This window comes from Mytilus trossulus, chromosome 13 (assembly GCF_036588685.1).
Source record: "Mytilus trossulus isolate FHL-02 chromosome 13, PNRI_Mtr1.1.1.hap1, whole genome shotgun sequence".
Classification (NCBI taxonomy): Eukaryota; Metazoa; Mollusca; class Bivalvia; order Mytilida; family Mytilidae; genus Mytilus; species Mytilus trossulus.
In genome coordinates this window covers 59150011-59176332 of record NC_086385.1, presented here as the reverse complement: position 1 = coordinate 59176332, position 26322 = coordinate 59150011, and the positions used below count along the sequence as shown (strand labels likewise).

At 33.1% G+C, this 26322-nt stretch overlaps 1 protein-coding gene across 1 annotated transcript in view; it reads right to left on the bottom strand.

Moving 5' to 3' along the window:
• Window positions 1-25498, bottom strand: part of LOC134694536 (E3 ubiquitin-protein ligase MIB2-like) — a 44809-nt gene extending 19311 nt beyond the window's left edge. Inside the window, exons 1-6 of the mRNA XM_063555548.1 lie at window positions 25467-25498; window positions 23654-23874; window positions 21940-22002; window positions 21055-21137; window positions 3140-3241; window positions 2610-2708 (exon numbers count right to left, since the gene is read on the bottom strand). Coding sequence (XP_063411618.1) covers window positions 2610-2708; window positions 3140-3241; window positions 21055-21137; window positions 21940-22002; window positions 23654-23874; window positions 25467-25498 — 600 coding nt within the window. The remainder of the gene's footprint in view (window positions 1-2609; window positions 2709-3139; window positions 3242-21054; window positions 21138-21939; window positions 22003-23653; window positions 23875-25466) is intronic.
• Between the last annotated feature and the right edge of the window lie 824 nt (window positions 25499-26322).

The following is a 26322-nucleotide window of genomic DNA, read 5'->3' as shown; positions in this document are numbered from 1 at the left end:
AAAATGGCCAGCTACTCCTGAGAAGATGTGGTATGATTGCCAATGATATAACTCTCTTCTATAGACCAAGTGATATAACAGTAGTTTAGAAATCTAATGAGATCACTTTATGGACTTCAACAACGAGCAAAGTCCATAATAGTAAAAGTCCTCGAAATGACAAATTTAACACAATACACACGAACAATCTAAGGTCCTTCTTAATGTACAATACTTTAATGTAAAACACAAAAAACAGAATTAATATACAGTAACTAATTTGAACAACAACCACTGATTACAGCAGGGGCGGTGCGTGTCTATGTGTGTGTGTGTGTGTGTGTGCGTTTGTGCAAGAGTGTGTATGTGTGTGTTTACATGCGTGTACATACATACATGTATATAGACATATTTAATAGTGGTGAGGGTTGTATATAACACTACTTTTTTAAACATTTTCGTTAACGAAAAGATGCAAATTGACATGTTGCGTGATTGCTTGTCAAATATTACTGGTACTAGTATTCACAATATTGTACTGCATCAAGGAAGTGTATATTTAAATTATCAAAATTCTTATTATTAACGTGGACATCGATTCGTAGAGCAACTCGAATTGAAAAAAAACTTACATATACGCACCCTCCGAAGCACCAGCTTGTTGTGGGGATAGTATTACTCAGTGTTCTATCTTTTCTATGTGATGTTTTTTTTTTCGCTTGATATCCTTTTGATATCTTTTTCATCTCTTTAATAGCTGATGTTTGCCGAGTAATTGTTTATAGCTCTTTCTTAACCAGCGTTCTTTTTTATGTAAATTTACTCACTAATGTCACACATAAGTTCAATTTCTGATAATAAATTCCAAGAACTGGACTTAACTTTATAAATACGGTTTTGCAGATCTACCTCCATCAAACCTAGTATATGCTATTTTCTTATTATATGCTGCTACTTTTTTCATGACATAAGTTTATTCCTGTTTATTACTATTTGCAAAAGTATGAATTAATCTAAATGATAAGGATGTTCTTATCCTAAGAAAAACCCTAGCCGTATCTGGCACAACTTTTTGGAAGATTTGGTTCTAAATGCTCTTTTCTTTGTACTATTCTTGGCTTTCGAATTTTTTTTCATTAGACCGTCACTGTTTAGTCTGGTGTAGACGAAACGCGCCTCTGGCGTATTTAATTTTTAACCTGGCACCGTTTTTTAGCTTTTATTTGTATGCATATATGTTCTCCCATTTATTTGTATTGTAGTCTTGTCATGTAATGCTGTCGTTTTAATGTTATATTTAACTTTGCCATAAAAGCAGGAGGTTTGGCATGCCACAAATCCAGGTTCATTCCACCTTTTTTTATCAAAATGTCCTGTACCAAGTCAGGAAAATGGCCATTATTAAATTAAATATCGAACTTTGAACATGAGTTCTAGGCCAGATGACACTTGCCAGTTGAACATGTACAACTTATATACTAGACACATGCTTGTCTATCTAATATACGGACTTGACCACCAAAACTTAACCTTGTTCACTAATTCGTGAAATGAGGTCGAGGTCAAGTGAAAACTGTCTGACAATCATGAGAACCTTGCATTTAACCGCAAGGTAGGCACATACTAAATACCATATTACTAAAATAAGAGAGAATGAATATAACGACAAATCTTAACTATGTTTTCAAGTATTCACTTAGGCATTTAAATGATGTAAAGGACAATGTTCATGTGACAGACAAAGACTTTGTAACATACGGATTATATATATAAATAATTAAGCATCTAGCTCTTCACCTTCTAAAATATAAAGCTTTTAAGAAGTTAGTTAACGTGACCGGCTTCTATCTATATTTCGATATCGCCAAAAATCATACAAGAATGAGGAAGACCAGAGGCTTCTGACTTCGGACACTTGCAGAGGGGTTAAACATGTTTTTTTTTGTTTTTTTATCTCAACCCTACCCCATTACTTCTAGCTAATGAAGAATAAGTAAAACTCAGTTTATAAATTCCGAGTCCGATGCCAGAAAATTTAACAGAAGAAAAATAGTATACTGATAATGATGAACAATAAAAAATACTACATCTAATTTAAATTGTCAGCTTCATCATTAGAATTGTTACAATATAACCTTGTGTATGTTTGGATATATTGTGATAATTTGTGTCCTCAACTCTAGGAACATTTTCAAGTCAGCAAACTTTTACATTGCATTCTACAGTGTTTGTTTTGGAAGATTCTAATTTGTCATTTATTACTAATGTTGCAACCTTGAGTGATACTTTAATGAATAGTATTCAAACGCACAATAGAAAGTATTGTCTAGTTTGATGCAGTAAATTTGTTTTTTTAATTTTTGCAGAAAATGCAATATGATTGTAAATATAAAAATGAAGATGTGGTATGATAGCCAATGAGACAACTCTCCACAAGAGACCAAAAGACACATAAATTAACAACTATAGGTCATTGTATGGCATTCAACAAAGAGCAAAGACCATACCGCATAGTCATCTTTAACAGGCCCAACACATTACAATGTAAAACAATTCAAACGAGAAAACACACGGCCTTTTTTAAGTACTAAAACATGAACAAAACGTAAGTTAATCTTTAATCCACTGACATGTTTAAGTATATTGAGATCATTACCACCATAAAACAGCGACTTGACGATTTCTGTACTTCTAATCTCTACAACTTTGTGAAGTGCAGTTTTACCATACTGGATTGAAAAACATAATAACAATTTTACTATAATATGAAATAAAACAGGAATCAACCTATTGCATTAAAGGAAGTAAAACAACATTAGTACTAAAGTCAAAGTCAAACTGGTACCTCACATTAGATATTGTTGTCGTTAGTTTGCAGTATTAAGAAAATAGATTTGGTTTGATTGTCATTTATAATAAATCGTACGGCCTTCGACAATAAAGAAACCATAAACAATGTGGCGGGGTTAATCATATTAGTAAACGCTCAACCAGGGACAGTGGTTTGTAACCTCAAGTGATACTTTACTAACAAAAATCCACACACACAATAGAAAGTTAAATTTGTCTAGTTTGACATGCACATATGATGCAGTATATTTGTTTTTTGTTATTGCAGGTAATTCAATATGATTGTAAGTTTTACTCATAACCCACTGACCTGATTCTGTATATTCATATCAATACCGGCTTTAATCAGAAACTTGATGTATCCTGTCTCTCCCTCATTTACAGCAATGTGAAGTGCAGTGTTACCATTCATCTGTCAATTTTAACAAAAAATAAAATAAAACAGGAATCAACTTATATAATAAAGGGAAAGAAAACAGCAGAGGCTTGCAATAATTGCAAAGTCAAACCGACACCTGATATCAAATGTTAATAATATTTTGTCATTAGTACATATTGCACGGTGCAAATATGCATTTTGACTAAATGAAGATACATAAACAAAATATTGTTTGGGGCCAGCTGAAACCTGACGCCGTTGTGTTATTTTTGTTTTGCTGTGTTGAAGACTCATTTGAGACATTGATATTGTTAGTTTGCAGAACAGTATTAAAATGAGATTTTGTTTACTTGCCAACGAGACAACGATCAACCTAAGTTCAAATGAAGTGAATGTTTACATTTATATGCAACCGTATGGTTATAAAAATGAGAACAAACAAGAAATAGTGTGGCGGGGTTAAACATGTTTGTGCGCGCTCAACCCTCCCTTAACCTGGGCCAGTGGTGTAACAGTACACAATAGGAACAGACTATACAAGTCAGTTGAAAAAAGCTTAACTTATCAGATCGATACATAGCACAAAAACATCAAACAAAAATATAGACCAGACGTGGCAGAGTATTTATCCTTATGACAATGCAACGGTATTTGCATGAAACGTTTTACGCCTCGAAAGCTTTACGGGCGCCAATTGTTGAAGCTATTATCCCTATAAATGTAATAAAACTACAATTTAGTGTATATTTGACAAATCGTGATACAAGAATTAAATTTGGTATATAGGTTGACTTAATGATAATTAAAAAAAAGTCAGCCGCTGGCCATAAAAAAAATCATATTTTCAAGATGGCCACCGCTCGTTTTAAAAATGGCGTCATATCTAATTGACAACATTTCGTAAATCTTTTGAAATCTGTATTAGAATTATAATACAATGTAAGTTTTGTTAAACTTTAATTACAGTTCGAGGTAACCGGTGCCCTTGGTGCCCTTTGGTATTCGGTGGAATTAGTAATTGATTATTTCGCACGAAAATATAGTTACCTTTATTGATCAATCTTAATACCACATTGTAATGTGACTAAATACCAAAAAAAAAAAAAAAATAGATACATTGCTAAGTAATATTATTATGTTGTAATTAAATAATTTCTTCAATCTTCAATCTCAATGTAGATGTAGTACTTCATGAACGTTGTATTGTTTATGTTTGTGGTTGTTCAGGCGAACTTCTTCATTGGAGATGAATTGGTTGTATTTTGTTTTGGGTTTTCGTGGGGGGATGTGACCTCAGGTAACCCACATAATTAAATAATTGTAAATACTATGCTATGATATATCATTATGTAATAAACTAATTTCATCATGGACGCGATGAACATTGCATAGTTTATGTCATTTTTAAGATAACTTGAGCATAATTGGTAATATTCATGTTTTTTTTTTCGGAGGGTTACCATAGGTACCACTTGTAATGGATAAATAATAGATACAATGCTAGGGTGTATAATTCTGTAATAAATATTTTTTTTCACTTTAAAATGTAGGACTTCATGGACGTTGTATTGTTTTTTGTAATGTTTTTCTTACGGTGAACTGAGTCAATTTGAGTAAAATATGCTATATTTGTTTTTTGGGAGGGGAAGAACTCAGGTACCCCTTTTATAAAAGATATATAGATACAATAAGTATATTTTCATGCTGTAATATCTTACAACATATTACATAAGGGTTTTATTAAGCCAATCTTCATACACTACATATTACCTGATTTCACCTTCATTCAACCAGTCTGAATACACTACAGTGTATTCAGATTTGTTTTATAGAGGAGACCTCAGTAATCTGTGTATGAAAACTCGTTTAATAGGGGTGACCTCAGGTAATCTTTGTATGCAGACTGGTTTAATAAAGGTGACATCAGGTAATCTGTAGTGATTTGAGGTTTGTTTAATACTGGTGACCTCAGTAAGTCTTTTGTGAATGTAGATTGGTTTCTTATATGTGACCTTAGGTAATCTGTAGTGTATTGAGATTTGTTTGATAATGGTGACCTCATGTAATCTGTCTACAAAGATCGGATTAATACAGGTGACCTAAGGTAACTTGTTGTGTATGACGACTGGCTTAATTAAGCTGACATCAGTTAATCTGTAGTGTATAGCGATTTGTTTAATAAAGATGACCTCATGTAATTTGTTGTGTATGGAGACAGGCTTGATTAAGGGGACCTCAAGTGATCTGTAGTGTAAGAAGACTGGTTAAAAACGGTGAAATCAGATAATCTGAATTATATGATGACTGGTTTAATAAACCACTGATGTTATCAGTTTTGAATGAAAACTTGTTAAATAATAGGTAATCTGTGGTGTATTCAGATTTTTTTTATAAAGGTGACCTAGAGTAATATGTATATGCAGATTTAATAAATAAAGGTGACCTCAGGCAATCTGTTGTGTATGAAGAGCTCGTATGAAGACTGGTGTAAAAGTTTACCTCAATAAAGGTTGCTTCAGGTAATATGTAGTGTTTTGAGATTTATCTAATAATGGTGACCTCAGAAATATGTTTTGAATGTAGAGTTGTTCAACATAGGTGACCTTAGGTTATTTGTAGTGTATTGGGATTTGTATAGTAAAGGTGATCTCAGCTAATTTGTGTATCTGTTTATAAATAACAAATCTAGGTAATCTGTTGTATATATGAAGCCTTGTGTAATAAAGGTGACCTCAGGTAATCTGAAGCGTTTTGAGATTTGTTTGATGATGGTGATCTCAGGTAGTCTGTTGTGTGTGAAGACTGGTGTAATATTGTGACTTCAGGTAATCTCTGTATTGAGATTTGTTAATCAAGGTTCACCTTAGGTAATCTGTCTATAAAGATTGGCTTAATAAAGGTGACCTCAAGTAATCTGTATATGCAGACTGGTTAAATTAAGGTGACCTCATGTAATCTATGTATACAGACTGGTTTAACAAAGATGACTTCAAGTAATCTGTCGTGAATAAAAACTGTTTTTTTAAAGGTGACCTTACCTAATCTGTAGTGTATGACGACTCTTTGAATGAAGATGTGAAGTGTATGGAGACTGTTTTAGTTAACCCCTTATGTAATCTGTTGTGAATGAAAACTGTTTTAATAATGTCTACAGGTAATTTGAAGTGGATTCAGATCTCAGGTAATTTGTCTATAAAGAATAGTTAACTAAAGGTTACCTTATGTAATCTGTATATGCAGACTACTTAAATAAATGTTACCTTAGGTCATCTGTTGTGTATGGAAGCTGGTTTAATAAAGTTCTCCCGCAAATTAAGTAAGAAAAATGGTTACATAAAAGTAACCTCAGGTAATCTGTTGTGCATGGAGATTACTTTGATAAAGTTGACCTCATTTAATCAGTGTGTATTGCAACTTGTTAAATAAATGTGACAGATTACCTGAGGAATTTATTAAACTATTTTTCATTCACAACAGATTACAAAAGGCCTTATTAAGCTAGACTTCATATACTTCAGATTACTTGAGGTCACCTTTATTAAACCAGGCTGCATACTGAGATTACATGATGTCACCTTTACTAAGCCACTCATCATAGACAGATTATCTGAGGTCACCTGAATAAAATAAATCTCAAAACACTACAGATTACCTGAGGTCACCTGTATTAAATCAGTCTGCATAGAGAGATTACATGAGGCCACCAGTTTTCATGCACAACAGATAACATCAGTGGTTTATTAAACCAGTCATTATATAATTCAGATTATCTGATTTCTCCTTCTTTCAACCAGTCTTCATACACTACAGATTACCTGTGGTCTTCTTAATAAAACCAGTTTCCATACACAACAGATTATCTGCGGTCACCTTTATTAAACAAATCTCTATACACTACAGATTACCTGATGTCAGCTTTATTAAGCCAATCTTCATACAACCTGTCTGCATACATATATTACCTGAGGTCACCTTTATACAACTATTCTTTATAGACAGATTGCCTGAGATCAATTTTATAAAACAAATCTCAATACATCAAAGAAGACATTATTAAATCATTTTTCGTTCATACCAGATTGCATAAGAACTTTATTAAACCAGTCTTCTTTTATAGCTGACTATACGGTATGGGCTTTTCTCATTGTTGAAGGCCGTACGGTGACCTATAGTTGTTAACGTCTGTGTCATTTTGGTCTCTTGTGGACAGTTGTATCATTGGCAATCATACCACATCTTCTTTTTTATATAGTCATACAATACAAATTACCTGATTACCCTTTCAATATGAGCTCACCTTCATTACACCACTTTCCTTACATTTCAGATTTATTGAGCTCACCTTTTTTTAACAAAGATGTATTAGAGTAAAATTAACTATAACAATAAGATTGGAGTCATTCTGATGATTTCATAGAAGTTTTAATATAGCAGAAACATACTTTTTGGGATCGTTATAGACCTCGATCCACTTTTTCTTTTCTAGGAGTTAGGAAAGTCATTTAAAAGCAGCTAAGCTCAAACTAATAAAAGGTGGAGAGGGGCCTTGCAAATAATACAAAAAGTAACAGTCTGATGCAAGCAGGACAATTTCAACCATTAGTCTACCTACAATCTAGGATTGTTGTTTCCCATAAAATAGATAAATACATGTAACCTCAATCGCTGCCGCTATTATCAATGTAGGTTTATGTATAGTTGAAGTTGTCAATGAATACAATAAAGTTATCAATGAATACAATAAAGTTGTCAAAACATGTCTGTATAACTTTCCATTTTTTTAAATAATATGAACTCCACCTTTCCTTTTTTAAATTTACTTTTCTTTTGTAGACGAAACGTGCGTCTGACATATAAATGTATAAGTCTGGTACCGTTGATAACTATTTACTCCAAACGATATATTATCTTCAAAATTTCTTTGGAAATATATTGTATGTAATGCTCAAGAATATAAAGATATGTAAATTTCAGGTCTTAAAACCATTTAAAACCAGAATAAATTGCCAGTAACAAGTGAGAGGTTTAGCGCTATAAAACCTGGTTCATTCCACCCTTTTTTACATTTGAACATGCCGGTTACAAGTCAGGAATATGACAGTCGGTATTCATTCCTTGGATGTGTTTGAGCTTTTGATTTTGCCATTTGATTATAGGAACATTCCGTTTTGAATTTTTCGCGGAGTTCAACAAAATTTATTAACATTTGGGCTTCGAAAAATTCCTGTAGGAGGATTCTAAACATTTCTGTAATACGATTTCTTAATTAAACAAATAACCAACCTTGCCCATCTTTTAACCAGAAAAAAAGGAAGTGATTAGTTATCAGACGAGTATCACAATGATATGCTTTTAATATGAGGTATCAAATGGTCATTTCCGACTATTGTAATCGTCAAAATAAATAAACGTTCATTTTGTTTCGTCAAAATGTCCTAAGGACTACATTATCTGTTGAAGGTACTAAATAATTGGTCGTTGTATTGAATAATATACAATAACTTTTTTCCTAAATCAGTCGGTTGTGTTGTGCATGTTTTGGACAATTTAAGTACATAAATGTAGAATACCTTTAACAACCATGTTATTCAAAACTTAACCAAAAGTCTGCATATGTAGCACACCATACGACAAAGTATCAACTTTGTCATGGAATTCAAGATCACAATAAACTTAACAGTCAATTGCAATCGTAGGTTTTCAATTTACCGGTAGAACAAAAAATGTTTTTGGAGTTTTCTTTTTGAAATTTCAGCTGCGGCCTGATTCCTTGTGAAAATGAATTATTCCGTTTTTTTTATAATTGCAGCAATTTTACGAACATTTATCAAATTCTTGTTACTAAGTAACTCACAGTCAATAATGACAGTTTCAGACGGTATTTGGCCACCACTGAACACATATGCGCTCAAATTTTAATGCATCTTTTTTTATTTTGTTGTGGTGGACACTTGTTGAAATATTAGTGAAGGAAACACATGTACCTTGAAACATTCAGGGAATCAAAACATCGTTTGGGTGATATCTGATTTTAAAGTTATTTTTTATAGAAATTGAGTTCAATTCGTGCACTTTCATGGGACGGACACGTTTGAAACTGTTACATATAATCTCTTAATTTCTAAAGTAGGTATGTTTCTGTTCCCTTTGTTATTGTGTGTCTCTTTACCGATTGAGATAACAAACAATTATAAGTGTTAATAGAACAAGCAGATAGTGTAACTCATTTACAAGTAGTAGTAGTATGTCACATCTTTATGTTTTTGCTATTTTGAGATTCAGTGATTTGTACATCTTTATTTGGTCTCTTAGATTGATTTATAAGTGATATATTCTAAGAACAATACAGAGCTTTAAATATTATTTAGACAACTGTATAGTATTCTTTTTTGTTTCTATGTACATGATTTACATTTTGTAGTTTTTGTTATTTTTGTCGTTATATTTCTCCTCAATAACAGATAACCAAACTTAAATATGTTTATATGTTAATACAAATTATTATTTAGTACCACTTTCTAAGTCCTCAATGATCATCATCTTTGTACTTGTTTGGCTTCACAACAATGTTGATCTGAGTGTCACTGATGAGTCTTATATCAAATTATGAGATTGGTACATTTTGTTACTATTATACTGATATTACCTATCAATCACATGGTGTTTAATGTAGACACTTCTAAGAAGCTGCAGTCGTAAAGGTCTCACACAGAGTTGATCTGAAGTTGATCGACTAATATTTCCCTAGAAATTCCGTAACTTAGAACTTGTAATCCGAGTAAATTGTTAAATCAGCAGATTTTTATAAAAAGATATTTACTTACAAAAAAAATCTTTGGTTAGATAGCTTCTTGCGTAATAAAGGGTTGATACAACAGCTATAATAGATTTCAAGCGTTCCTGAATAAGGTAATAAGCTATCACTTCGAAGGCACTTATTTCGAAAAACCTTTTATATTTTTTGATGTACTTATTAACAGTAGTGATACAGAAAAGCGTTTAATAATACATAATTTGTAATTTTCTAACATTATATATTAGCCTTACCTCGTCAATAGTTCTTCTGATCATTGTAAAATTTCTGTAAAGAAAGACGAAATGAGTATACTAACAAACAAAAATTACTCTTCACGAAGTGATTATAATAAAATGAAATCAGTTAAGACCAAACAATTCAAGACACTGGGCTTAATGATGTATTCTTCTGACTTTTCAGTCTCGTTCAGTCTCGTTGAAATCTCGTTCTGGAATTATTTCAAAAACATGTGATAAAAGTAGAAAATATCAATGAATTTTTAAAATATTATAATCAAACATAACTCTGTGAAAAAATTGTGTATTTACAACATGTACAATGAATGGTTTTTGAGTAATCCAGTTTTCAAATTTACGACCAATCAAATCAGTATTTTTAGCCAAAATTTTGAGAAAATGGGTGAGGGATATAAAAAATTGATTTTACAAGAGAATCATGTACATCTACGACAGCGTATTAGCGCCACACATTTTATTTTTTTATTTTTCTTCCTATATTTGCGTTATAACGCAAACCTTTATATCGTTATATCGCAAAGGTTTGCTTGTAACGCAAAGATAGGAAGAACAATTAAAAAAAAAGTGTGGTGCTTATACGCTTCCAGAAACATTCCATATCATTTTGGTCTTTTCAAATTTCTGAGATATGTATTTTTCAATCATTTATAACAAAAAAGTTGAAATTATACGCATTTTGTTCTTAAAACTGCAAAAACAACACACAAATACAAAATTGACAGCATGGTAAATTTTACACAAAAAAGCGTCAAAAATATGATAAAACTTTCATTAATGTACACCTACCTATAATTTTGTTAAGTAAAATTTATTCAGATTTGTCCACTTCATCTTTATAGAATCGCAAGTAAAAAGTTTAATTGTGAAAATCTGATTTTTTTTCACGATAATAGCCCAAAAATAGGTAAAAATCGATGAAAAATGAGAAAATCATCAACATTGGTCATTTGCAAAGGGTCGTAGCAAAAAAAAAAGAAGTGCACCATCATATGATTTTTTCTTCGCCAAATATTTTGTTACAGTCTTATACACCGAAAAATCAGGTTGAGAAAAAAAGTTTAATTCTAGAATTTTTTGGCTCCTCAGAGGTGTACATCCTTAAACAAGAAATTATGATTTGTATCCTTATAAAGAACGATTAAAACAATACGTATACATATGTCTAAATCAATGAAAATTACGCAACAACAACAAAAGTCGATAAAATGAAATATATTTTGTTTCTAAACTGTAGTTATTAATGTTCAAATGTCATGTTCATCGATACATCATGTTCTTAAAACTTTATTACAACTTGTTTATGTGTTATACTGTCACATTATATATATCTATTCCAAGGAACTCTATGTTCGCTCTAGATTAAGTAAAATACAGTTGTGTTAGTGTAAAAGACTCCTTATGCAAACAAAATACATATGTCGAAGGTTCATTGTGTACATGCAAATAATTTGTTTGTGATTTTACAATTAAATTGTAGTATACTCTAAACATAGAAAACTAAAGAATAAAGAACAAGAACCCCAACAAAAACTAGGGGTGATCTCAGGTGCTCCGGAAGGGTAAACAGATCCTGCTCCACATGCGGCACCCGTCGTGTTGCTTATGTGATTACAAATCCGGTCACATGTTTAACCCCGCCACATTATTTATGTATGTGCCTGTCCCAAGTTAGGAGCCAGTAATTCAGTGGTTGTCGTTTCTTTATGTGTTACATATTTGTTTTTCGTGATTTTTTTACATAAATGAGGCCGTTAGTTTTCTCGTTTGAATTGTTTTACATTGTCTTATCGGGGCCTTTTATAGCTGACTGTGCGGTATGGGCTTTGCTCATTGTTGAAGGCCGTACGGTGACCTATAGTTGTTAATGTTTGTGTCATTTTGGTCTTTTGTGGATAGTTGTCTCATTGGCAATCATACCACATCTTCTTTTTTATATCTTACATGAAATAATAAACAGTTATCAATAACAACAGGTACAACCGAGTGCAGTCCTAACCTTTACATCAAGTTAACTTTCTAATCAGTTTTTTTTTTCAGGTGAAAGTTCACATGCGATAGAATTTTTTGATTGCTCTGTGACCCGTTGTAGTAGTCCAGTTGATTCGTGCATATTTCTAGAAGAATTGTGGGTTTGATGATAAGTGCATTACACTCAGCTCAACAGTAAATATATACTTAAAAGTCCATCTAAGCTATGGACCCACTCTGCAAAATTAAATATGGTGGCCAATTTCAGAATGTCTGCCAATCATACTAAATTTCACAAACACGTCTTATTTAAAGCAAACATAATTCAAACCAAATCTTATAAATGTATTCCATCTTTTCTCGCAAGTCATGATGACCTTAAAGACTTTTAAATTGCTTTTTGCATTACATCAATATTCGAGGGATTTTATTTCCAGTAAAGATGGATTCAAGCTAGCAAGATAATTTCATCAATGATCCTAAACATGGAAACATTCGAAAGTTTCCAGGACGCCATGAGGATTTGCATGACCATTAGATACCATTAATTCTCTTCGCCACAATCTTTTTTTTTTCTCGATTGTGACTAATGACAAAATATTTACTTGCAAACAATGATCATGGTAGCATCACGAGGGCTTCTAGTTGGACCGAAACTACACACACTTCTGGAACACCAATGAATGCCCAATGTTTGAATGAACAGGGACTTGTGTTGCTTTCAATGTTGTATTTTTTTGCTCTTTACTTTTCAATTTCTGTGTTGTTAAACAGTGACAGTCTTTTTTGTCTATCGTACAGGCATAAGAAACCTTAACTGTTTCATTTACATATCGTCTGGCTTTGTATTATTTACATGTCCCAACGGTTTTAACATGCTTTAAATTGTGTGAATCCACGGGTTATAAAGAAGGGGACATTTTAAATTCACTAGTATATGATATATATATAAAAACGCCTAAAAAAGTATACACAACAACTCCAAAAACAAAAAAGGTAACTTTGAATGTAATTATTTATAGATATTTCAGATATCCTTCCTCAGCAAGATTCTGATGTTAAATAAATTATCTTTAAGTCTTCTTAGATTAAACTATTACAATCTTGAGATTTATGCAATACAAAAGTCAAACCGAACCAGAACTGCAAGAGCCCACAGAGGAAGAACCTGCTTAAGAGGATGATTCAGCTCTCACCACCAAGTGTCTTTATATTGTAAAAGCTCATCTCGGCTGATGTTGTTAGCACATCGATGTCCTTTCTTGTGTAGCCCGATGTTTAAGGTGTCCGCGAAGTTCTTGTAGACGTTTTTTTGCAATATCGTTGGTTATATATATTAAAAAGGAGATGTGGTATGCTTGCCAATAAGACAACTCTCCACAAGAGGACAAAGGACACAGCAAATAACAACTATAGGTCACCGTACGGCAAAGACCATACCACTTAGTCAGCTATAAAAGGCACCGAAATTACACATGTACAATAATTCAAACGACAAAACAAGCAGCTTTATTTATGTAGAAAATATTAATGAACAAAAAATGTAACACATCAATAAAACGACAACCACTGAATTACAGGCTCCTGAATTGGGTCCGGCACTTACATACAGAATGTGGCTGGGTTAAACATGTTAGCTGGATCCAAACTCTAACATAACCTGAGACAGTGGTGTAACAGTACAGCATAGGAACGACGATAAAAAATCAATTTAAAAAGGCGTAACCAACCAGATGGATCCAAAAAGACATCCATCTAACAAAAACAAAGAATGAAGGTGACCGGGTAGTTGTATATCCAACTAACAAAAAAGACAACATCTACTGATCTGAGAGTACTCGTAGTTACTGACAGCTGGTTCAAAGCCACTAACAACTAATAAAATAAGTCATGCATCTAAGACTAAATTATCAATCAGTACACATCCAAATTCCGATTGATTTAATGTAAAGACCTTGTAAACAGACCGATATAAAACGAATGTCACGGTAGATTCAGTTTCAAAAGGACAATTGCGTGAGACGTTCCTTAAGAAAAGTCTGGAACACTACATTGAAAATATGTTGTTTCGGTGACAAGTAAGATGGCTAAGATACTTATGAACTCAAATATCAACTAGAACACCATTTGGTTTAACTAATAACATTGATTTTGTTTTCAAAAGTGGATTGGAACTTGGTATTACTTTGACCATATCTAGACAAAAACCCTATACACGCTGTAGTTGACCGATATGTATTGTCCCAATCTTCTCCTTTGACAATTTGATTTTATATCAACATGTTCAGATCAGTCTTTAATGAAACAGACCAGTTGTGGTAATGTTGACTCCCAATTTCCATGTTGTTACTCCATTCTTTGGATGTTACACAATTCTCACCAGAGTCTTGTTCATAAGTAAAAATTATGTCAGGATCTTCGCGAACAAACGAGAAATACACCTACTGTAGTCTTTTGTAAATTTCTTGTTCCTAAAGCATCAATGCCTCTAAACAGAATCTATACTGTTCATGAAGTACTACTTTTCTTTTCAACCAACTTTTTTAAACCAATCACATACGATAATATGTCAATATGACGACCTAAAACAAAACTTTCTTTGTTCTGCTAGATATATGTTTGCAAAGTGAAAATTGATACATGTCTCAACAGAAATAGCACATAGTTGAATTGCAATAATTGAATGTCGAATTGTTTTGATAGAATCCTGAAACATTGGTCAATGCGGACTGACATATACAGGCGGATGACCACTTGTTTTGCTCTACACGCGTGGACTGATGTCCAGATATATTTAGAATTTTCATTATCATCTGCTTCAAGCTATCTGTGTTTCCTAATTGTTAATTTATCTATATTGTTACGGCCAGAAATCGCCTTTAAATTGTAGCCAACAAAAGACACACATCAATAATAAAATTTAACAAGATTTATTATACAAAAGTTTACAAAAAGTATTACACAAATATTACTGTCAACTTAACTGTCAAAATATGAGTCCAATCTTTTATCTTTATCTGTTTCCGGAAATCTTTCGGAATCGAATCTGAATATTACGTTCACTACTAAGGTCACAATCCAGTATGATGTTGTTTGTAGAATAATAGTGTCAATCCAAATGCTGTGAATACTAATGTCTATCGATGTCTAAGTCTAAGTCCGAGAGTTTAACTTTAGTGTCTGTATATATATAGTTGTCACGGAAAATTCTAGAACACTCTAAAATGGAACGTCCTAGAAACAACGGAAGTTTCTAGTAAAATGTAGAAGTTTATATAACGCATCTTTTATTAGGATAATTCTGGAATCATTATGTAAGTCCAAAGGAAAGTTCCAATCATTCTGTGATTATTTCAGTGATTTCTAAATTGCACAGTTATAAGATTATTCTATAAACAACTACCAGGCCATACATCACAAAATAGGCCAACATAACTAAATATCATAATTACAATATCATAACAGTATCATGTACGGATAGATTTGCACAATTTACTACTTGTACCTGGGTGGCATACATGAATCCCTGGCTATACATAGTACAATTGACAAAGTGCGATTCCATCAAATGGAAATAAACAGATGTAAGTATGAGAAAAGGCAGCAGACGTATACCGCTTTTCAATAGTCAAAATTCGATATAACTGAAACAAATCCAAATCACAAACCATCACCGAATGAAACACATTTACTAAAAGAGAAACACAATAAAACCACAGAACAACAGAAACACTGACCTACTACAAAAATAAACGTCAATATACATAGAAACGTACTATTTGATAACTACTGTCATATTCCTGCCTTGGTATTAGACATTCAAGGTAGATTCTATGTTTACCGCCATATTATATTGCACAATTGCACTACACAACTGGCATAGTTATTTGTCTAAATCTTTTTTTTTAATTTGGCCATTTAAGGAGAGGTTACTCTATCAGTTAACATTTTGTACTATTATTTTCATTTTTTACTTGTAGCTAAAAAACAAGATCGATGACACCCTTTTTATTTTTTTTTATTTTCTTAAAGCATATTACAAAACCTATCTTTTAGTAATGTATTTCTAAATTATACCTGATAGATTTCTTTTTATTCTCAAACAATTTTTGTTTTTATGAACAATCTTGTGTTTATTTATTAAGAACCTCCTTTTCTAATCATATAATTCATATGAAGGCCTATATTCATTAGCAGATATGTTTAGTTTAGTTGCAAATAATATTAAAGTAGAAAGAAAGCCGTATATTTTTTTTAAGTTTTGGTCTGTTTCAAAGATTGCTAAAACAGTTTAGTATACAGTTACATACAATGGTATTTTTCATATATATGATCGCCTGAAATTCAGAGTGCCCACATTACTAATGTTTCTTTTTCTGTAACAATAATTTAGTTGTGTTCCTATCACAGACTGGCTCGTATAACAAAACTATTAGACCGCATCAACCAAAACTGACCGTATTTGCATTTTATTATTTATATTTATACAGCCCATGATAAGTCGATAAATCAAGACGGGTTGTTTACGTAGGTCTGGACATAACAAACAGCAATATTGGAACGTAATGACTCTTTGTCTGCATATATATGGAGTGCCAGAATATTGATTCATTACAAAAAAACTATTAGTTTTGAAATCTGAAGCTCGCTCGTATAAAACGAATTTGACTGCACTGACGACCAAAACTGACCACATTAGGAATTTATTAAATGCATTCATATAGCCACGTTACCAATAAGTCATTATCTATTGAGTTCAGGATGGATTGTTAAATACAAATAACAGCAGTATTAATTTTGTCTGTATCAATTTTGAGTACCAGCATGTCCTTTTTCTGACTTTCACAAAACTTCAAATTTCATATCCCAGACTGACTCGTATAACACAAATATTTGAACGAACTAACCAACACTTTCCATATTTGTACTTTACATTTAAAAACTATGACAGCTTAGTTTCTTGATTGAAATGATTTACACTAGTAAGTTAGTTGAAAAAATATTTTACTGGGGTTTTCGATATCAAAAACTGATCAACACATTTACTAAAATTTTTCAACGGTAGAAGAACATCATTGGTAAATATAAATCAACGTGCAGACATCTTAAACGTTCAGGTATTTCACATCCAATCGTTTATGCTAATATTCTTTACAAAGCACATATGTTGGTATTCACCTTAATTGAGACCAAACCTTTACACAGACTTGATTCCCGCACATGGTCTTTGCTTCGGAAATAAACATATTTATTGAGTATTTGGCATGATACGGGTTGGGTTCTTCTCATTTAATATATGATCATATGCTACTTAACCCCTAACAAGAGAGATTTGCTTGCTTGTCATATTATGAAGACATAAAATTTCAATCATATGTACTTAAGGTGGTATGGGTGTCTTCCGCCATCTTGGATTGTAAAAAACAGAAAATCTAAGGTCCAGATTTTCTATCAAGTTAGCACAATTTGATGCAGGAATGCAGATATTTAATGTGAACTGTTATTCAAAAGAACTAATTTCTAAGAAGATATCTTATAAATATTAGTATTTTAACAAGAGTGGATTAATTGTTTTATTTGTTTTAAAATTGGCATTTTAAGGGGAGATAACTCTAAAAAAGTTAATTTTCTGATGGATTCTTCATGAAATTTTCCTATTTTGTATTTTAGATGGAAAAAACATACGGTGACCCTATCTTTTCTTTTGATTTTCTCAAAGTATTGTCTGAAAGCTATCTTTTTTCTAATTTTATTTGCAATTCTATCATTTTGTTTAGTTTCTAATCACAAAATGGTGTTTCTTCGTGTTTAATCCATACAAAATGTGTCATTTTATCACCACCTGTAGCTCTAGAAAATGCGCGGTGACCTATCATTTTTATTTCATTTTTGAACATTTAGCAATAGATACTACGTTTTGGCAAAGTATGAACACATTCTATCATTTTTATTTTAGACTCCCATACCACCTTAATGTGGACAAAAGGGAATGTGTTATCAATTGAAGTAGGGGGTTTTTAGTGTCACCCTGCTGAAACTTTGGACCTCAATCAAAAAGTTCCATCACTTTACCCACCTTGATCTTTAATTTCAGGCAACCTTACGTAATTGCCTATCATAAGTTTCTAGTATTGACAAAAGTTTAGCCGTAGGGAATTTTATATGAATTAAAGAAGGGGGTTGTTAGTGTCACCCTATCCCAACTTTGTACCTCAATCAAAAAAGTCCCATCACTTTAACCACCTGGGTATTTAGGTCCAGGCAACCTTCGCTAATTGTTTATCTTTTGGACCTCGGGTGGACAAACGCTTTGCCATAGGGAATTGTTATATGAATTATAGAAAAAGGGACGGTGGGGTCACCTCACCCCAACTTTGGAAATCAATCAAAAATGTTCCATCACTTTAACCACCTTGGTCTTAAGGTCCAGGCAACCTTACGTAATTGCTTTTCATTTGTTCCTAGTGTTGACAAAAGTTTGACCGTAGGGACTTATGAATTAAAGAAGGTGGTTGGTAGTATCACCCTAACCCAACTTTGTACCTCAATCAAAAAAGTCCCATCACTTTAACCACCTGGCCATGGTATGTATGTCCAGGCAACCTTCGGTAATTGTTTATCTTTTGGACCTCGTGTGGACAAACGCTTTGCCATAGGGAATTGTTATATGAATTACATGTATAGAAAAAGGGACGGTAGGGTCACCTCACCCCAACTTTGGAAATCAATCAAAAATGTTCCATCACTTTTACCACCTGGTTCAAGGTAACCTTAGGTAATTAAATATCATTTGTTCCTAGTGTGGAACAAAAACTTTGTCGTATGAAATTAATATATTGTTATATGAATTAAAGAAGGTTGAAAGAAGGGGCACCCTACCCCAAATTTGGACCATCATTAAAAAAAATCCATCACTTTACCTGGGTCTTAGGGTCCAGATAACCTTAGGCAATTGTTTTCATTTGAACCTAGTGTGGATAAAAGTTTTGCCGTAGAGAATTTTTCATGAATTAAAAAAGGGGGATGGAAGGATCCATCACTTAACCCACCTTGGTCTTTGGGTCGGGGAAACCTTAGTCAATTGCCTATCATTTGTACCAAGTGTGGACAAAAGTTTTGCCGATGGGAATTTTTCTAAATTAAAGAAATGGGATGGTAGGGTCACCCAACCCCAACTGTGTACCTCAATCAAAAAAGTTCAATCACTTTACCCACAACCAGGCAACCTTAGGCAATTTCCTATCATTTCTATCTATTTTGGACAAAACCTTTGCGTTAGGGTTTTGTTCATGAATTAAAGAAGATGGTTGGTAGGATCACCGTACCCAAACTTTGGACCTCAATCAAAAAGTTCAATCATTTACCCATCTAGGTCTATGGTTGCAGGCAACCTTATGCAATTGCCTATCATTTGTTCTAGTGTGGACAAGGGATTTGACGTAGGAATGTTTTAATGAATTAAAGAATTGGGATGGTAGGGTCCCCCTTCATCAACTTTGAACCTGCATCATGAAGGTTCCATCACTTAACCAACCTAGGTCTTTGGGTCCAGGTAACCTTAAGGGAATTGTCATATGAACTAAAGAATCTTGATAGTTGGGTCAACCTACACCAATTTGAACCTTAATCAAAATGATCCATCACTTTACTCACCTAGGTCTTTTGTACCCTGCAACCTTAGAAAATTGTCTATCATTTGTTCTCAGTTTGAACAAAATCTTTGCCGTAGGGATTCTTTTATGAATTTAAGAAGGGGTGGTAGAGTCACCCTACCCCAACTTTGAACCTCAATCCATCAGTTTACCCACCTTGATCTTTGGGTCGAGGCAACCTTAGGTAGTTACCTCTCATTTGTACCTAGTGTGGACCAAAGCTGTGTCGTATGAAATTAATATATTGTTATATGAATTAAAGAAGGTTGAAAGAAGGGGCACTCTACTCCAAATTTGAACCACAATTTAAAAAAAATCCATCACTTTACCTGGGTCTTTGGTTACAGATAACCTTAGGCAATTGTTTGAACCTTTTTTTTTGTAATTTTTTTTTTTTCAAGATGAGACATGTGCAATAACATATGCAGTATTAAACACAAAGTATATAAAGTTACTTAATACTTGTAAGATCGATTAAATCATAATTATGGTATAATAAGATATAAATATTACAATTGATTTCGTTAATTAAATGCTGCTTCTAGCAATTGCTACTTCTGATCCATTTTTATTTGTTGTGTAGGGGTTAAGACACATACAAAGTATTTTTCTATTTTAATCCAATACTTTAAATATTCTATCCCACCATATGTTGTGCCCAATATGCTCTTACATCTACATTTGTATATATAGTATATAAGTAACAACAAGATATTAAACTGTTTTACTGTTGAAAAAATCCTCAGTCACACCTAAAATGACCTCTTTTGCACTAAAAGGCAAGACGATTTTATCAGTTTTAATCTAATCTATAATGGATAAACAGAAGTTTTGTGTTACATTACATTCCCAAAAACGTGAAAAATATTTTCTCTAACTTCTGAACAAAATGTGCATAGTTCATTTTCTTTTAATTTCATTTAATATATAAAAAGGAATTACATGGTAAAATTCTATGAACAATCTTAAATTGAAAATTTCGTAAAACGAATTTTTGGTTATAATAAAGGGCATGGAATAAATAGCATTCCAATCTTCAAGCTGTCTATTTAAGTCTATTTCCCATTTGTTACGGGAAGATAGGGATAATACTTTATTATCCTCCAGAAATAGATTATAGAAAAAAATATTATTTTGGTTCTTTTTTTTAACTTTATCTACTAATTTATTTACTATATTATCAAGTTTAGAACTACATGTACCTTCTATCCTACTTTTCCAACTATTTTGAATAGCACTTAAAATACCATAAAACTCTACAAAATTAGTATTGATATTATACTTTTTCTCAAATTCTTCATATGAGAATAATGTATTATTATCTGACACCTGATCATTGATAAAAAATATACAATTTTCAATTTATGTACCCAACAAAATCATCATGCCATCCATTTTGATGTTTGGATTTAGCCATATGGACTGGGCAAGAATATCGGTATTGTTTTCCACTTTCAACTTATTTTTTTAATTTTGAAAACATTTCCAGGATATCTTGCCAAAAGAGATTGATTGACTTGTTTGGCTAAATAAAGCAATCCTTCCCTACTTAAATGTAAAATTTTGTCCCCCGCAAATTTTTGTATATAACTAAGCAGCAAAACTCTCCAAGGAATTTTGGGGGTCTAGTAATTTATACAGCCAAGACATTTTTGCGCTATAACAAAAATAGTCAATATAAGGCATCTTAAGACAGCACTCACAGTGTTCGGACATAACCACTGTTCTTTTCACTTTATCTGGTTTTCCTTTTCATAAAAAATTGAAAAATTTATATTTTGAATCTCCTTCAAAACCCCATCTGGGGGGTTAGGGAGGACAGTCAGAACTTGAACCAAAATGGGAAGTGCTAAAGTTTTAATCACAACCACCCTCCCAATATATGTTAGTTCTCTATAAGCCCAAGTATTAAGAAGTGACTTGATACTGTTCATCTTGGCTGTAAAATTACATTAAGTCTTATCTCTTTTAGCAAGCTCAAACCATATTCCTAATAGTTTGAACCTCCCAGAAAGGTTCCAAACAATTTTTTTTCTAGCAAAAGTTTTTCCATACTACCCTGTTTTGACCCAATCCATATGGCCTCAGTTTTGTCAACATTACACTTAGGTCCAGCACATTCTGAAAGTTTATCAAACAAATTTAGACATTGATTTAGAGATTTTTTGTCACCATCCAGGAATAGGGAAGAATCATCAGCATATTGACTCAATAAAAATTCCGAGTCATTAATTGTTACCCCAGCAACATCAGGGTCATTTTAAAATAGCTGCACTGAGTAGTTCAAAGGATCTCCTTGACGAACCCCTCTTTTCAATGAAAAAAATTCTGAAATATATCCGTTGTTTAACACTGCACTAGAGGCTTCACAGTAGCATGCCTTAATCCAACTTATAAATGTATGGTCACAGCCATAAAACTGCAAAGCCTCTAGTATAAAAGACCATTCGACCGTGTCAAAATCTACTAAAAGTAAAAGTCCAGGAATGTCGTCTTCCTCCATCTTTTCCATCAGATCATAAATAAATCTAGTACATTCGCCTATATACCAACCTTTAAGAAAACCTTTTTGTGTTTGACTAATTATATTTACCAGTACCTTTTTTAGTCTATTTGTTAAACTTGCTGTAGCTATCTTATAGTCTACACACAAAAGTGTGATAGGTTGCCAGTTCTTTAAATAAAACGTTTGACTTATCCTCCTTTTGTATTCAAGTAATGAGTCCCTGCCTTTGTGTGATAGAGAACTTTTCATATTCTTAAGCCTCATTCAAACATCTTACAAGTGGTATCTTAAAAGCATTCCAAAAGAATGTATAGAACTCAACAGTAAATCCATATATACCAGGTGATTTGGAGTGTGTCATAAGTTTAAGAGAAGACAAACATTCCTGCATTGTTAAAGGTTCATCACAGGAACCCATCTCTTCCTCATTCGGTTTTGTAATAAAAGGATTATCATGTTGAAGAAATGTGTCCCTTTGAGTTTCAAGTAACAATGGTTTACAACTAGTATATATTTTTTTATAATAAAATTGAGAATGGAAATGGGGAATGTATCAAAGAGAAAACAACCCGACCATAGAAAAAACAACAGCAGAAGGTCACCAACAGGTCTTCAATGTAACGAGAAATTCCCGCACCCGGAGGCGTCCTTCAGCTGGCCCCTAAACAAATATATACTAGTTCAGTGTAAATGAACGCCATACTAATTTCCTAATTGTACAAAAGAAACTAAAATTAAAATAATACAAGACTAACAAAGACCAGAGGCTCCTGGCTTGGGACAGGCGCAAAAAAGCGGCGGGGTTAAACATGTTTATGAGATCTCAACCCTCTCCCTATACCTCTAGCCAATATAGAAACGTAAACGCATAACAATTCGTACATTTAAAATTCAATTCAAGAGAAGTCCGATTCTGATGTCAAAAGATGTAACCAAACTGTTTTTGCTCATTTCTAATAGTACTGGGATCTGTTATCTCAGTTTCGTCCTCCAAAATAAGTTAGGAAATATTTTTGTCTGTGTAATTTTTTTTTCCAAATTACAAAAATAGTTACTTCCCTTTTCCCCCTCTACTTGCCATCTTGCCTTAGCTCTTCTTATTATGCCTTTTGCTTTTTTTTTCCTCAATATTTCAATTTTACTTCGATCCATTCCTTTTCTTGGTATACTGATGGCAAGTTATTCTCCAAAAGGTTTTCGTCTAATAATGATATCTTATAAAGTAATTCTTTCTCTTTTTCATTTCCTTCTTTTTTCTGGAAATACGACTTGCAGATCCGCGGACTTTCATCTTAATCATATCCCATAAAAGCTGATAGCTTATATTAAACTGTTTATCCTCTGACTCAATATCCATAGATGGATCAGACTCATATTCTTCAATGACAGTTTTGATGTCCCCTTTTACTTTCTCAATAAATTCAGTTCCCCTCAAAAGACTGTTATTTAATTTCCATCTACCCTTCCCTCTTATCTGACTAGAAAACCTTAAATTAATCAATACAGGAGAATGATCCGATCTATAACTTATCCCTATATCTGTTGAAACTACTAATGCTTTTATATCTGAGGTAATCATGAAGTAGTCCAAACGACTTTGTTTGTGATTTGGACCCCGCCGTTAGTATCTATTATTAAAAGGGTGCTGCTGGCGTCATATATCTAATAAATCTAGTTCATGCATTACCTTATGAATCTTGACTTTTGACTGGGGGTTATTTTCACTTCTATAATGTTATGTGTCTATGTAATAATCTTGAACAACATTCCAATATCCCGCTTCTACAATTGACGAATTGCTGTAGTGGGATATTTTGTGTTTTATGTTCACAAAAAAGACTGGGATATGTGGGGAAATTTAGTTCTTTTTCTAGTAAAAGTAGAGGGGTAGCTATTTTTTTCAAAAATACTTTCGAATTCAAGATCCATGAGGAAACTATAGACCTGATGGGTAATTCTATCATACTAGATATCACCATTCAGGACTATCGTATAACTTTGGCACCTTTATATGGACCGAATAATGATAACCCCATTCACGAAGCCATTGTTTTTCTTTTTCAGATGAGCTATGGGTGTCTTCTAATATGGTTATATCATATAAGTCCTTATATTTTGTAAATATATCAATTCTTTTAACTGTTTTTGATAAACCCCTGCAGTTTACACTACCAATAGTTATAGTCGACATAATATAATAAAATGGTTAAAAATGAGTAGCATAAATAGTATAAATATCTACAAGCACAATATATCAAAGCAGCATTAACAAAACATACACATATGCTTCTATAATATGTAAAAGTTGATTCACAATGTTTCAATTTTTTACTTCAAGTTACCCAAACTTGATGGTAGGGTCACCCTACACCAACATTCGACCTCAATCAAAACAGTTCCTTCGCTTTTACCACTAAGGTTTCTAGGTCCAGGCAACCTTAGGCTATTGAATATCAATTGTTCCTAGTGTTGACAAAAGCTTTACTGTAGGGATTAATGCTATCTAAATTAAAGAAGAGAGATGGTTAGGTCACCCTACCCCAAATTTGGACCGCAAACAAGCTCTGATTCCTTTCACGGATTTGGCTATACTTTTTGGACCTTTTGGATTATAGTTCTCCATCTTTTATATAAGCTTTGGATATCAAATATTTTGGCCACGAGCGTGACTGAAGAGACATGTATTGTCGAAATGCGCATCTGGTGCAAGAAAATTGGTACCGTAAATTTTATCAAAAAGATCCATTCCTTTACCAACATCCAGACATCATTATGCAATTGCCTGCCCTTTTTACATAGTGTGGACAACATTTTTGCCCTAGGGTATTGTTATATGAATTAAAGAAGGGAGATGTTACAGTCATGCTTCTCCAACTTTGAACCTCAATCAAAAAAGTTCAATCACTACCCACATTGGTCTTTGGTTTGAGGCAACCCTCGGTAATTGCCATTTATTTGTACCTAGTTGTGACAAACGATTTGCCGCAGGGATTTTTTATATGAATCAAAGAAGGTTATGGCAGGGTCACCCTACCTCAACTGTGTACCTCAATCAAAGAAGTTGTTTCACTTTACTCACCTTGGTATTTGGTTCCAGGCAAACTTAGGCATGTGCGTATGATTTGTATCTAGTGTTGACAAAAAATTGAACCTCAATCCCAAAAGTTCCATCACTCTACCCACTTATGTCTTTGGTTCCAGGCAAACTTCGGCATTGTGCCAAATGTGGACAAAAGCTTTGACGTAGGGATTTTTTTATGAATTAAAGAAGGGGGATGGTAGGGTCACCGTACCATAAAATTAAACCTCAATAAAAAAAGTTATATTACTTAACCTACCAAATTAGTTGGGTCCAGTCAACATCAGGCAATTGCATATTATTTGTTCCTAGTGTGGACAAAAGCTTCGCCGTCGGGAAATTTTATATCAATTAAAAAGGGGATAGCAGGATCACCTTTTCGAAAATTTGGACCTCAATCAAAAATTTCAATCACTTTACCCACGTATGTCTCTGGGTCTAGGCTACCTTATTCAAGTGCTTATCATTTGTATCTAGTGTGGACAAAAGCTTTGCCGTACAAATTGTATATGGCATTGATATATGAATTAAAAAGGGGGATGGTAGGGTCACCCAACCCAACTTTGGACCTCACTCAAAAAAAGTTCCATAAGCTTTCCAATCTGTGTCTTTGGTTCCAGGCAACCTTAGACATTTGTATATCATTTGTTCCTAGTATGCACAAAAACTTTGCCGTAAGGTATTTTATATGAATTCAAAACAGGGGATAGCAGGGTCGCCCTACCCCAACTTTGGACACAGAATGATAAAGTAATGGATTTTGTTGATTGAGGCCCAAATTTTGGAAAGGGTGATCTTACAGTTCCCCTTCTTTAATTCATATAAACATTCCCTACAGCAAAGCACTTGGCCACAC